The sequence below is a fragment of the Sphaeramia orbicularis genome, chromosome 15 (genome assembly GCF_902148855.1).
Source record: "Sphaeramia orbicularis chromosome 15, fSphaOr1.1, whole genome shotgun sequence".
NCBI classification, from domain to species: domain Eukaryota; kingdom Metazoa; phylum Chordata; class Actinopteri; order Kurtiformes; family Apogonidae; genus Sphaeramia; species Sphaeramia orbicularis.
This window is the reverse complement of record NC_043971.1, coordinates 42,473,225-42,486,472: the sequence shown is the minus strand read 5'-3', so window position 1 is coordinate 42,486,472 and position 13,248 is coordinate 42,473,225. Positions and strand designations below refer to the sequence as shown.

General features: G+C 34.6%; 1 protein-coding gene across 1 annotated transcript in view; it reads right to left on the bottom strand.

The window, feature by feature from the left end:
• cdh5 (cadherin 5) overlaps window positions 1-13,248 on the bottom strand; it is a 68,041-nt gene that overhangs the window by 27,066 nt on the left and 27,727 nt on the right. Inside the window, exons 5-9 of the mRNA XM_030156293.1 lie at window positions 11,880-12,047; window positions 10,806-10,987; window positions 4,530-4,643; window positions 1,093-1,235; window positions 282-415 (exon numbers count right to left, since the gene is read on the bottom strand). Coding sequence (XP_030012153.1) covers window positions 282-415; window positions 1,093-1,235; window positions 4,530-4,643; window positions 10,806-10,987; window positions 11,880-12,047 — 741 coding nt within the window. The remainder of the gene's footprint in view (window positions 1-281; window positions 416-1,092; window positions 1,236-4,529; window positions 4,644-10,805; window positions 10,988-11,879; window positions 12,048-13,248) is intronic.

Here is a 13,248-nt window from a genome sequence, read left to right as displayed (position 1 = left end):
CTAAAAATATATAGTTTGGTTTGGAAGCTGCAAGTGAACAAAGAGACGCAGTAATGTCATTTTCATGCTCACTCTCTCCTTCATGTGTGGGTTGACCAGGTGTTGTGGCAGCATGATAAATCTATAAAAATCCCTGTTAATATGTTACCCTCCCATCTCTCAATAAATCCAGAGGAGCTCAGCGGAACACATTGCAGTTGTTAAAGGAAAACAGATGGCTTTAATTTACATGAGAAGATCTATTGTTTAATAAAGTGCTGCGATTCTTCTAAGTGACGTACCGCTTGGCTCCTCCTGCGCCTTAACTTGAAACATGTGTGTGGCCTCCAGCTCTCGGTCCAGCATCCTCAGGGTGGACAGCTGACCCGTGACAGGGTTGATAGCGATGGGACAGTCCTTGTCCAATATGGAGTACCTAAAGAGAAGGAGCAATTAGCCATTAAACCAGTGTTTTTCAACCTTAGGGTTGGGACCCCACGTGGGGTCGCCTGGAATTCAAATGGGGTTGCCTGAAATTTCTAGTCATTAATAAAAATTAAATAAAAACTTACTAATAAAACATATATGATGAGTTGAGAGAAACAATCATAAAACATAAAAGACATGACAAACTGTGAGTGTGAAACTGAAGCACTGTGGTTCTGTTCATCTGTCAAATGTTCATTGTGGTCAGTTTCAGATGCTGCAGCTCTTTCATAATTCATAGTTTGAGTTCTTGTTTGTTCAGTATTAATTGTCAGCCTTGTAAATCCAAGCTGGACTGACTGTACATATCCTGACCAAGGAAAATAAAATTCTCCCTTTGTGCAGTAATCTACACCTGGCTTTTCTGCCTCCATCCATAATAATATACGTTATATAGACTAAATGTTGCCTAAAATGAACATTTATTTGAAACATAGTATAGCAAACTATTACATGATCAAAAACAAATTAATTTTAGCAAAAAAAAAGTCTCTGTTTTGAATGTCTGGGGTCGCCAGAAATTTGTAATAATAAAATGGGGTCGTGAGTCAAAAAAGGTTGGGAACCACTGCATTAAACCAAATTAGTAACAACCTAATTATTTCCTGAGTGTGATTGCTATTGTACCGAATGCTCTTGTTGGCTTTGTCAGGATCTCTGGCTGTGATTGTTCCGATGTTGTTCACGAGCCTTTCTTCCACCACGGTGAAGGTGTAGATGGGCTGAGAAAAGACAGGGGGCTCGTCCACATCCAGGACTCTGATGTTTACCTGCCAAATTAAATCCATTACAAACAACTGAAACACAGCTTTGACAATTTACAATTATAATTTTTATACTAAGGACATGTGATAATTAATGGGTCAGTTTTTAAGTTTGTGTTGGCATCTGTGGGAGGCAGCTGCTTATTCACCAATATTCCCAGATGGGCAATTACGTCTGTGTGATAATTTTGCCCTTTGTACAATCAGTATTGCTGACAATCAGTAATTTGATCATTTTATTCATAGTGGCTGTAATCAGACTGTTCTGTCTCATTTGTATTAATCTCTGGACACAAATATGATTGTTTTTAGATGCTTCTCACTGTTAATCACACCTGTTGATAATGACCACAACAGACTGAAGTTACAGTTCTTTTACACTAAAAACTATAACTTGCAGGCAAGTATTATATGAGCCCAGTGCAAATGTCTCGGCCATAACTTGCAGACAATAACTTTCATCAAAATACAGTTTTAAGCCTCTCATATGGTACTGGAAACGGTAAGTGTTGCTGCTTCTCCACTGCTGATATCAGCTCGTCTTGGCACAGCTTGGCTTGGATCAGCTGCTAGTACGTTGCCTTTGTACTGCAGGTATAATACTCGCTAAGGATAACTTGCTGTCTTCAGTGTGACAGCAGCTATGAGCGATACAATAGAAGGATGAAAATATAAATATAAGTTCAGAATATAATTTCAGAAAAGAAACATTACATTAATATTTTTTCAGGTGATAATGTAGTTACAGTCTACTCTCGTTAAACCGCCCGCCGTTATACCGCCATTTTCGCTCACCGCCGACCAAAACCATTGCACAAAAATCCCCAATGCATTATTCCATTAGCTACCGCTATTTCCGCCTATCGCCATCCGCCAGCCCAGTTCCATGCACAAACAACACTTATACCATTGATTTCCCGACCGTTATACCACCAGCGTGATTGCCATCGAGTACACATACATTTTAACAATGCACTGAAACAAACGCGCCAGACGCTGATCGCGACAAGCTACGAGTAGGTCTACGGAACGGCCACCGTTCATTTATCGCAGAACCCTCAGTAGGTCAGGATGTTGGGAAGAGGACATGGGATTAAGCCAAAGCCTCAAGATGATGGGGTGTCATTTCCCGACACGGTATAATAATGCTTAAAATGTTTCCCCACTTTAAATGATCCCTTACAACATAACAGAATCAAGATTTATTTAGAAATGCAATTAGAACGGGTTAACGGAGGCAGCATAGACATCATATAGTAAAGACATGCACATTATGGACGCAACCCGTTGTAACGCCATTTTCGCTATACCGCCAATTTGGCCGTGAACGGAAGTTGGCGGTATAACGAGAGTAGACTGTATTTAGACTTCAGATCTGTTGTAGAACTAACTGCAAGATTTGCCCCAACATTGTCAGAGCTTTCCCATTAGCTTGGCTCTGCGTCCCACATTGTAACACATATGTACTGATGCAGCAACGATTCTGACCCATTCTGTCCCGTTCACAATGTCTTTGTGCCACTTTTAACCTCAGTGAAGGTGATACTAGAAATAATATCTGATATTAGCTGATGGTCTGGGCTCCAGTCTAACTGGAAACACCAAAAAACCTGTGCCAAGTTGAGGCAAGTTCAGTTGATCAATGGCGGTGGAGAGGTAGCATATGTGTGTTTGTACGCTAAAAGTAGTGAGTTTTGCGCATTGTAACTGCGACAAACAGAAGAGAGACAGTAAAGCACTTGTTTTTTTGTTGCATACAAAACTCAAAAATCCTTTATCTAGAGTTCAGTTTACAGCAAAGGTCTCAAACATGCGGCTCGGGGACCAAATGCGGCCCGCCAAAGGTTCCAATCCGGCCGTGAGATGAATTTGCAAAGTGCAAAAATTCCACAGTCAAGGCTGTGGAACTCATTTTGCTTCAGGTTCCACATACAGACCAATATGATCAACAGTAAAATAATAGCATAATAACCAACAAAAAATAATGATTGCATATTTTCTTTTCATTTTGATGCGAAAAAAATATTACATTATGCCTATAAATAATGACAACTTCAAAATTTTTGTTTTTTTTGGTTTCTTTGTTTTAGTGCAAAAAATAAGATTAAATTCTGAAAATATTTACATTTACAAACTATCCTGTAACAATAAAATATGAATAATCTGAACAAATATGAACAACCAGAAATGTCTAAAGAAAGTTAAGCATAAGTTTAACAATTTTCTGCCTGTTACTAAGTGTTTAGTGTCTTTGTAGATCCAATCCATAATGCACATGTATGAATGATAACTTGAGGCATAATATTGTTAAAATTGCATTTATTTTTCTTAAGAAATTTCAGGGTTTTTTTTTTTTAGGTTATTCACATCTTTTTTGTTTGGATAGTTTATAAAAGCAAGTATTTTCATAATTTAATGGGTTTTTTTTGCACTACAACAAAGACAAAAATTTGGAGTTGTCATCATTTATCGGTTATTATGTTATTATTTTACTGGTCCGGCCCACTTGAGATCAAATTGAGCTGAATGTGGCCCCTGAAAGAAAATGAATTTGAGACCCCTGGTTTACAGGCTTCACCACTGATGTAGACAACTAAGACAACCATTAGCTTGGACATGGAGTTAGCTAATACTAACAAACAATCAGCTCCCATCACAAAACAGACCAACACCAACTTCACACAAGCAAATGTGAAGCAACCGCATTTGAGAAATATCATGTAATTATCAGAGTAATGGTAAATAAAGTTATAATTACATCCCATTAATATTATCATAAGGCCATTTTAATCCAAATATTACAATAATCAATTGATTAGTAGCAGGTTACCATGTTGTTACAACGTATTACTAAAGTGTGTTGTTTCACTGGCATCTTTGAATGTGTTTTCATGTAACATTAATATAAATTTTAGGTCAAATATTACTTAATAATAATAAAATATTACTCAATATCAATACCAAGCCATGACATGGTTAATACATTAGTAATTACATGTTATTGCTTCTTCAATATGGTCTAATTAACTGGTTCAGTGCATGTTTTGTGGTTCAATGTACTGTATGTTTTGTAGTAATGCCAAAAGCAATCACTATATCTGCAAAACAAATGTACTCACAGGTATAAATAAAGTAATCTTGAACCTTAATTAATTAATTATTAACCATTTATTACTATGTCATTAGTGAAGTTTAATGTAAAGTGTTACAAAAAAAAAAAAAAAAACTCTCATTCCCATCTTGATGGAAACTAATGAACATCTCAGTAGTAACGTCTCGGTACAAATGTGTTGTATTTACCAGAGCTGAGAGCAGAGCGCTGTTGGCATTGTCAGCAGGAAATCGCAGGTTTTTCAGGTTCTCTCGCACCGTGACAGTGAATGTGTAGCTGCTCCTGGTCTCGTAGTCCAAAGGCTGTGAACACCAGAGAGAGGTGAGAGGAAAATCCATTAAAAACAAGTCACCATCAGTGCAGATTTAATCAGACTTTGTTTTCACTTTGAAAACAGATGTCTCATTTGAGTTCTCCCAGCGCTGAATCGGCTCTGTACAAATAATCATGTTCCCATAGTGATTTTGGCAGAGCACTCATGAATCCCCAAAGATTTGTGGAGAAAGATAGATTTAAAGATTAAAATGCACTGAGACAGAAAACAGAAGACAACAGACCTCCTTTTAGATGTGCACTGACTTCTGTTGCATTTTTCATAATGACTCCAGCAATCGGTACTTTAAGTTGTAGGTTAGCTTCATTTCAAACATGACAAAAATGGATTTGGCTTTTCTGGAATGGTCAGATTCAGGGTTGTAATAAGACTTCAAACTGAAACTACCAGAGGAGGAAATGCTTTAACTGACATGCAAATAAAGAATAAGTTCATCAAGGCTGTAAAACCACAACTATATACAACAGGGGTGTCAAACATGCGGCCCGGGGGCCAGAACCGGCCCGCTAAAGGGTCCAATTCGGCCTGTGGGATAAATTAGTGAAATACAAAAATTACACTGAAGATATTAACAATCAAGGATGTCAAAATAAATTTAGGTCAATTCCATCTAAAGCGGGTCAGACCAGTAAAATACTACCATAATAAAGTATAAATAATGAAAATCACATATTTTTCTCTTTGTTTTAGTGTAAAAAAAAAGTCAATTTACACAAATGTTAACATTTACAGACTAGCCTTTTGCAAAAAATGTGAAAAACCTGAACGAATATCAACAACCTGAAATGTCTTAAGATATTTAATAATAATTGTACCAATATTCTGTCTGTTATTAAATGTTTTGTGCATTTGTAGATCCACTGTGATCTGTACGTTGTAATGAACATGTAAAAATGAGAAGCTGAGGCCAAATAATGGCATAAATGGCTAAAATTGCACTTTTTTTCTTAATCAATTTAATTTTGGTCATGGTTCATGTTTTTCCATATTTTTTTTTTAAAGATTGTTTGTATATTTAGAAATTTTGATAGTATAATCTTACTTTTTTCACTCTAAAACATAGAAATTAGACATACAAATTTTGGAATTGATATTATTTATTTATTATTATGTTATTATTTTAATGAACCAGCCCACTGCAGGTCATATTGGGCTGTATGTGGCCCCTGAACTAACATGAGTTTGACACCCCTGATATAAAAATCTGTTTAACCCATAAAAACCCAAACAGTCACCAGCGACCAAAACCATCTACTGATCTAAACTGTTTAATACCTGTTGATCCACTAATCCTATTAATACATGAAAATAACTGGTGTAAAATACAGTTTGTCATCTTTTCATGGTCATCAGATATGACCCGTTTGGACGTTTAGAGGCTCCATACTGAATGTGGAAACACCGTCATCTTCTACAACATTGATTCACCAGTAAAACCCATGGAGTTGGATCAATGTAGATGGAGACACTTATTATTATTATTATATATACACTTATTATACACTTATTATATTCAGTTAATTATATCTTTGCTGAAAAAGTAACTATTTTTTTCCCCAGTTTTCTCCGTTTCTGATATAATAACCTATAATAACCTAGCCACATTCAGCCCGATTTAATCTGAAGTGGGCCAGACCAGTAAAATAACAGTATGATAGCTAATAAATAATGACAACTCCAAACTGTTTTAGTGCAAAAAATGACATTCCGTTATGCCAATATTTATGTTTACAAACTATCCAAACAAAAAGGATGTGAATAACCTGAAAAAAAATGAAATTTGTTAAGAAATATAAGAAGAATTTCATCAATATTATGCCTCGACCTATCATTTATACATATACTTTTTTAGATCAGATCTAAAAAAGGCACAACACATTTAGTAACAGGCAAAATATTGGTAAAATTGCATTTACTTTTCTCCGTTTGTTCATATTTGTTCAGGTTATTCACATTTTTTGTAAACGTATAGTTTGGTAATATAAAACATTTTCATGTAATTTTACTTTTTTACACCAAAAAAACAAAGAATAAATTTAGGGTTGCCATTATTTATAAGTTATCATGATAATATTTTACTGGTTCTGACCCACTTGAAATCTAATTGGACTGTATGTGTCTGTATGTGGAACCTGAATTAAAATGATTTTGACTCCACTGATTGTTAATATTTTCAGTGTAATTTTTGCAGTTTTTCACAAATTCATCCCGTGGGCCAGATTGGATCCTTTGGCGGGCCGGATTTGGCCCCTGGGCCACATGTTTGACACTTGTGTTCTACGTGATCAGTCAATTAAATATAAGAAAAAACACAAAATAAGGAGGATAATATTACAATCAATGGTGATAAATCACTTAAGAAAGGTTAAATATAGAGAAAAACTTATTTGGGAATTGCCAGAAAAGCAGCACTGGGTCTCTATGGGTTAAAAAGCTTTGCACAATATTTTCATGATGCATTGTTTTCTACACTTTTCAATAATAAAAGGCAAGAAAAAGTCAATTCCTCAAAATGACACTACTAATTAAAAGTAAACTGTAATCAAATAGTGTCAAAATGAACATAAATAGAAGGAAATGAACGCAAATGAATAAAAGACTGCTCTCAGATTCCTACTTTATTTATAAAACTGAAAATGCTGCTGCTGCTTAAATATTTTAATGTGACAATTGTCTTCAATCAGTCAGAAACGCACTGCACTTTACACTTGGCTTCAGCGTGTTTCCAGTGCATTTACACCTGTCTGTTCAGTGAGGACATCTGTTGATGCCAGGTGTAAAAAGGCTCTAAATGTCACAGCTCATCTCGAACTAACATCCCGCTAAAGCGCCTACCACCGCAAAGGAAGAAACACCTCGAGTTTAAACACGTGACCACGGCGCATGAAATAGTTTGTTCTTTTCACGTCTTCGCCATCTGTTCAAATTCAGTTTTTCAGTCTTGCAGTTCCACTTTCATGTTAACAAATATACAGCAGCGAGCAGCGTTCACTGTCACGTTTCTGCTGGGATTACCATTTCTTTACCCTGCGCTGAAGGAAGCCCCGTTCAGATAAAAACGTTTTCTTTCTTGCAGCACATTTTTATCTATGGATGGGACACCACAGGTAGACAGGAATATTCTGTTAACTGGATTATTCATGGTAACAGGGATACTCAGTCGCAGGCTATCAAAGGCATGTGTAAACAGCTTAACAAGAATAAGACCTTAACCGCGGTGTGTCCGATAGCCGGCTTACTCTGAACATGTAAACACAGCCGGTGAGGAAGATGAGAAGGGCTGCAGAGCTGAGGGGAGAGCCGAGCAGCGAGGAGATTGTGGTGTGATTCGATTTAAGGCCAGCGTGGGTACAAGCTATTACAGGGCTCATTTCATTAGAATACATTTTCAGCTCTCTGATGTCCTAAATACTTTATCTAAACACCACAATCCAGTGAAGCAAACCTGCTGGGCCTCCAAGTATAAATATCACTTTGAACCAGAAGGAGGCTGTGATTTCGGAGTCTGAATGGTGTTTTTTAGACAGCTTTTCATTGTCATCCTGCACAAAGTCTCCCACTCGAAAACTGTTCATTTTCTGATGTAACATGTAACAGCAGCTTGGCTTAAACTACATCCTGCTCTGAACAGATTTCTGCATCTGTTAATGTCATTCACGTACACGCTTGGCAATATCACCTCTTCCACACTAATCCACACTCCTTACTTAATTTTTTATTTATTATTATTACTATTTATGCCATTTTAGTCATTTTAACTTTTATTTTTTTAATTTTTTTTTAAATTTTGTCCTTTTTTTTCTATTGTATTGGATGCCTATTGTCTTGTGCTGCTGTAAAGTTGAAATTCCCTTTTGGGAGATTAATAAAGTATATCTTATCTTATTGTAACATGATGAGAACAAGATTATTTTCATGTTACGATCACATAATGTTACAACAACAAACTTTTCTTGTTTTAACATTACATTTATGTTACTATTACACATTTTAACAATTTTTTTTTTTGTCCTTTTTTCTATTGTATTGGATGCCTTTTGTCTTGTGCTACTGTAAATTTGAATTTCCTTTTGGGAGATTAATAAAGTATTCATTCATTCATTTATTATCTGAACCCGCTTTATCCTCACTAGGGTCACGGGGGTCGCTTGGAGCCTATCCCAGCTACATAGGGGCAAAGGCGGGGTACACCCTGGACAAGTCGCCAGTTCATCGCAGGGCTGACATATAGAGACAAACAATCACTCTCACATTCACACCTATGGGCAATTTAGATTGACTAATTAACCTATTAGTGCATGTTTTTGGATGGTGGGAGGAAGCCCGGAGTACCCGGAGAGAACCCACGCAGACACGGGGTGAACATGCAAACTCCACACAAAAAGGTCCCACCCCCCGTCGACCGGTGTTGGAATCAAACCCAGGACCTTCTTGCTGTGAGACACGAGTGCTAACCACTGCACCACCGTGTCACCATTAATTAATAAAGTATATCTTATCTTATTGTAACATGATGAGAACAAGATTATTTTCATGTCACATGTAATGTTACAATGAGAAACTTTTCTTGTTATAACAATACATTTATGTTACTATCACACACTGAAGTAGCAAAAAAGTAACTAAGAACAAACGTTTGTTACTGTGCTTAAACCCTTTATCGGGCAAGTGACTATTTTTAGTCATTTCCGCATGCATTACAAGACAATGACAGCAACATTTACAGTGAGAATGGTAAGGAAACAGTCTCAGGTCCAATGTGGTCTACAGGGTCTGTAAGGTCCACCTCTGCATGAACAGTGAGTGTACCTGTTTTGTTAGGTACCATGAAGTAATGGTACTAATGTAAGGAAAGATGTTCAAAGGGATCATGTGGATGTGGACAGGGGTCTGGATCAGCACTTATGTTGGTCTTTCACCACACATGTGTTTTTCTTATATCTTTTTATATTTACCATTTTTTTGCCACTTATGGGTAAGGAACCAAATATGGTAACTTCCTTAACCCTGATTTTCTACATAATAATAACAACATTTTTTTTAACAATTTCAAAAAAGTAATAAAGTTTGGTTATGTCATCTAATAACACACTAAGTTTGAAATGTTGAATTTCAGAGTATTTCTATGAGCGCCCTATAAAGGGTTAAGTACTTAAGTGACAAATGTTTGCTTTTACAATTATTGTTTGTTCTGATTTTCATTGTTGAATGTCTTCATATCATCATGATTAATTTCAGCTTAAACGGATGGAATAGTAATACATAGAAACAATGACACATAGATGATGCTTTAAGTTATACATTCGTGCACACACGGGTCATTATGTTTTATTGCTGGAAAAAGTTAATTATTAATTAATTATTATTATTAAGTTAATTATTTCAAGTGTATTCACTTAGTTAGAATGCTTTAATAGAGTTTATATTTTATTAATATGATGAGCTCAATGAACTCTGCACAGAAATGTCCTTCACAGACCTACTTTTTCCTTTATACTTCACATTTCTTTCCTGTTCCTTTTCATTTTTACTGCAGAAAAGAAGTTGAATCAATACCTCTAGTGTTTTTTTAATATAATCATTTGTACTTCCACAGTACTAAAGAATGTGTGGACTTGTCACCTCTTTTATAGAGAATGTGAAATTTTTATATTTTACACACATATTTACCATTAAATTATGTTACGTGCTTAACGTGGTGTAACATTTGATGTTGTAACATAATTTATACTGATATAATTAAAAAACTTTCTTGTTATAATGTGAAAAGTTTGCATGTTGTAATAAGATGAAAATTTCTTCTTCTAACATTATATTTTTCTTTTTTTACATGATATTAATGTGTTTTTCTTTTACTTGACAGGCAGGAATATACTTCCATATAATATATTTGTTATATTATGCTCACGAACATGACAATAAGCTGAGGTATCGTCAGTTCATTAAGACAGGTAATGAAAATGGCTGAACAGTGGAGGTATAATGATACTTAGTGTTAAAAAAAAATCACAGATCAAATCAAACAGATCTACATTCCACCTAAAAAAAACAAAACAATGGTTATAATATACAAAAATGCGATAAAATCAAGGGAAAAAAATGTGCGACAAAGTATGATCATGTGACTTACCTGTTTGAGCATGAGGTTACCATCCTTGTCAGTGTTGGATTCAATACTGAACATCTTGTGATTCTCATTGGGAATAGAGAAGATGGGTTCCTTGTTCTGGTTCAGGTCTTTGTCCTCCACTTGCAGAGTGCCAATTTTCTCATTCAGTTTGTGGTTCTCTGGAACCTCCAGGTCATATGTCCCTGTGGCCACAAAGTACACAATAAGTCAAACCAAACATCTGAAAATAAGAATGAACCTCCAAGACAAACACTTCATTTAGAAATCATATCGAACCTTTACTGACAGGTTACTTTTTTGCACTATTTTTATTCATGCATACTTTTTGTTGCAGTTTATCCTGTTGCTGCATTGACTGTTGAATTTCCCCATTGTGGGGTCAGTAAAGTCTAATCTAATCTAATCTAATCTACTTTTCATTTTATGAAAACAACACATAGTGCATAAACAAATTAGAAAGAGTCATACTTTTATAAATCCTCCTAAACATCATCATTACTAAGTAAGTATGACAGACAGACAGACAGACAGACAGGTAGATAGATAGATAGATAGATAGATAGATAGATAGATAGATAGATAGATAGATAGATAGATAGATACATAGATACATAGATACATAGATACATAGATAGATAAGCTTTATTTCTGACTCATGGTCCACATGAAAGTTGTTAAAATGAGTCTAAAAATTAAAATAAGCAGTTTAAAATAGTTTTGTTATTGCAAATAAAAAGAAAACTTCAATGAAAATGTAGCAGAAGCTAAAACAAAATGGACATTCAAGTCTGTTTTCAGCTTTCCCAGACTTGTGTAAAAGAATAAAATAGCCTTGGGAGCAATACTAATCATTTAAAAACGGGCTTTTAAATCACACTGATGTCATGCATTCTTTCATCGCACCATCTTTATTAAATCAAGCCATGAAAAATTACGCTTAAACAAACACCAACGAATAAAAACTAAAACGAGTGAAATCCTGAAAAAAAAAGGGCTGAAATTAAACACAGACTAACTCATGAAATAATGATACTGCTCATTTTACTTGAGGAAAAGATCTGAGCGGGTACTAACGTTGAGTGAAAGAAGCGATGTTGTCGTTGATGTCTTCGATGGTGATGGTGACGGAGGTGGTGGCCGTGCTGCCGGAGGGAAGTCCTCTCAGGTCTTGAGCCTTAACCACCACCACATACTGACTCCTGGTTTCTCGATCCAGTGTGCTTACCTGGCAGGTGATCCGACCTACACACAAACACAGGTTTGCACATATTTCGATTGCACATTATTTTATATTTTACATATTTTTTAATATATGTCTGTATATTATTATGTTATTTAGATGTAAGTGTACTGTCAATAATAAGTAAATACCACCTGCAATATCGTTGCACAACTGGTGTAATGACGATAAAGCCTATTCTATTCTATTCTATTCTATTCTATTCTATTCTATTCTATTCTATTCTATTCTATTCTATTCTATTCTATTCTGTTCTGTTCTATTCTATTCTATTCTATTCTATTTTGTTATATTGCATTCTGTTCTATTCTATTCTATTCTACTCTACTCTATTCTATTCTGTTCTATTCTGTTCTATTTTGTTATATTGTGTTCTATTCTATTCTATTCTGTTTTATTCTGTTCTATTCTATTATGTTATATTGTAATCTATTCTATTCTGTTCTATTCTATTCTATTTTGTTATATTGCATTCCATTCTATTCTATTCTATTCTGTTCAATTTCTTTCTATTCTATTCTATTTTGTTATATTGTATTCTGTTCTATTCTATTCTACTCTATTCTATTCTGTTCTGTTCTGTTCTATTTTGTTCTATTGTGTTCTATTCTATTCTGTTCTATTCTATTCTATTCTATTCTATTTTATTCTGTTCTATTCTATTCTATTCTATTGTTCTATTCTATTCTATTCTATTCTATTCTGTTATACTGTATTCTATTCAAATTCTATTCTATTCTATTTTGTTATATTGCATTCTATTCTACTCTATTCTACTCTATTCTATTCTGTTATATTGTGTTCTATTCTATTCTATTCTATTCTATTCTATTTTATTCTGTTCTATTCTATTCTATTCTATTCTATTCTATTCTATTGTTATATTCTATTCTATTCTATTCTGTTATACTGTATTCTATTCAAATTCTATTCTATTCTATTTTGTTATATTGCATTCTATTCTATTCTATTCTGTTCATTTTCTTTCTATTCTATTATATTCAATTTTGTTATATTGTATTGTATTGTATTGTATTATATTGTATTGTATTGTATTGTATTCTATTCTACTCTATTCTATTCTGTTCTATTTAGTTATATTGTGTTCTGTTCTATTCTATTCTATTCTGTTCTGTTCTGTTCTATTCTATTCTGTTCTGTTCTGTTCTGTTCTATTCTATTCTATTCTGTTCTGTTCTGTTC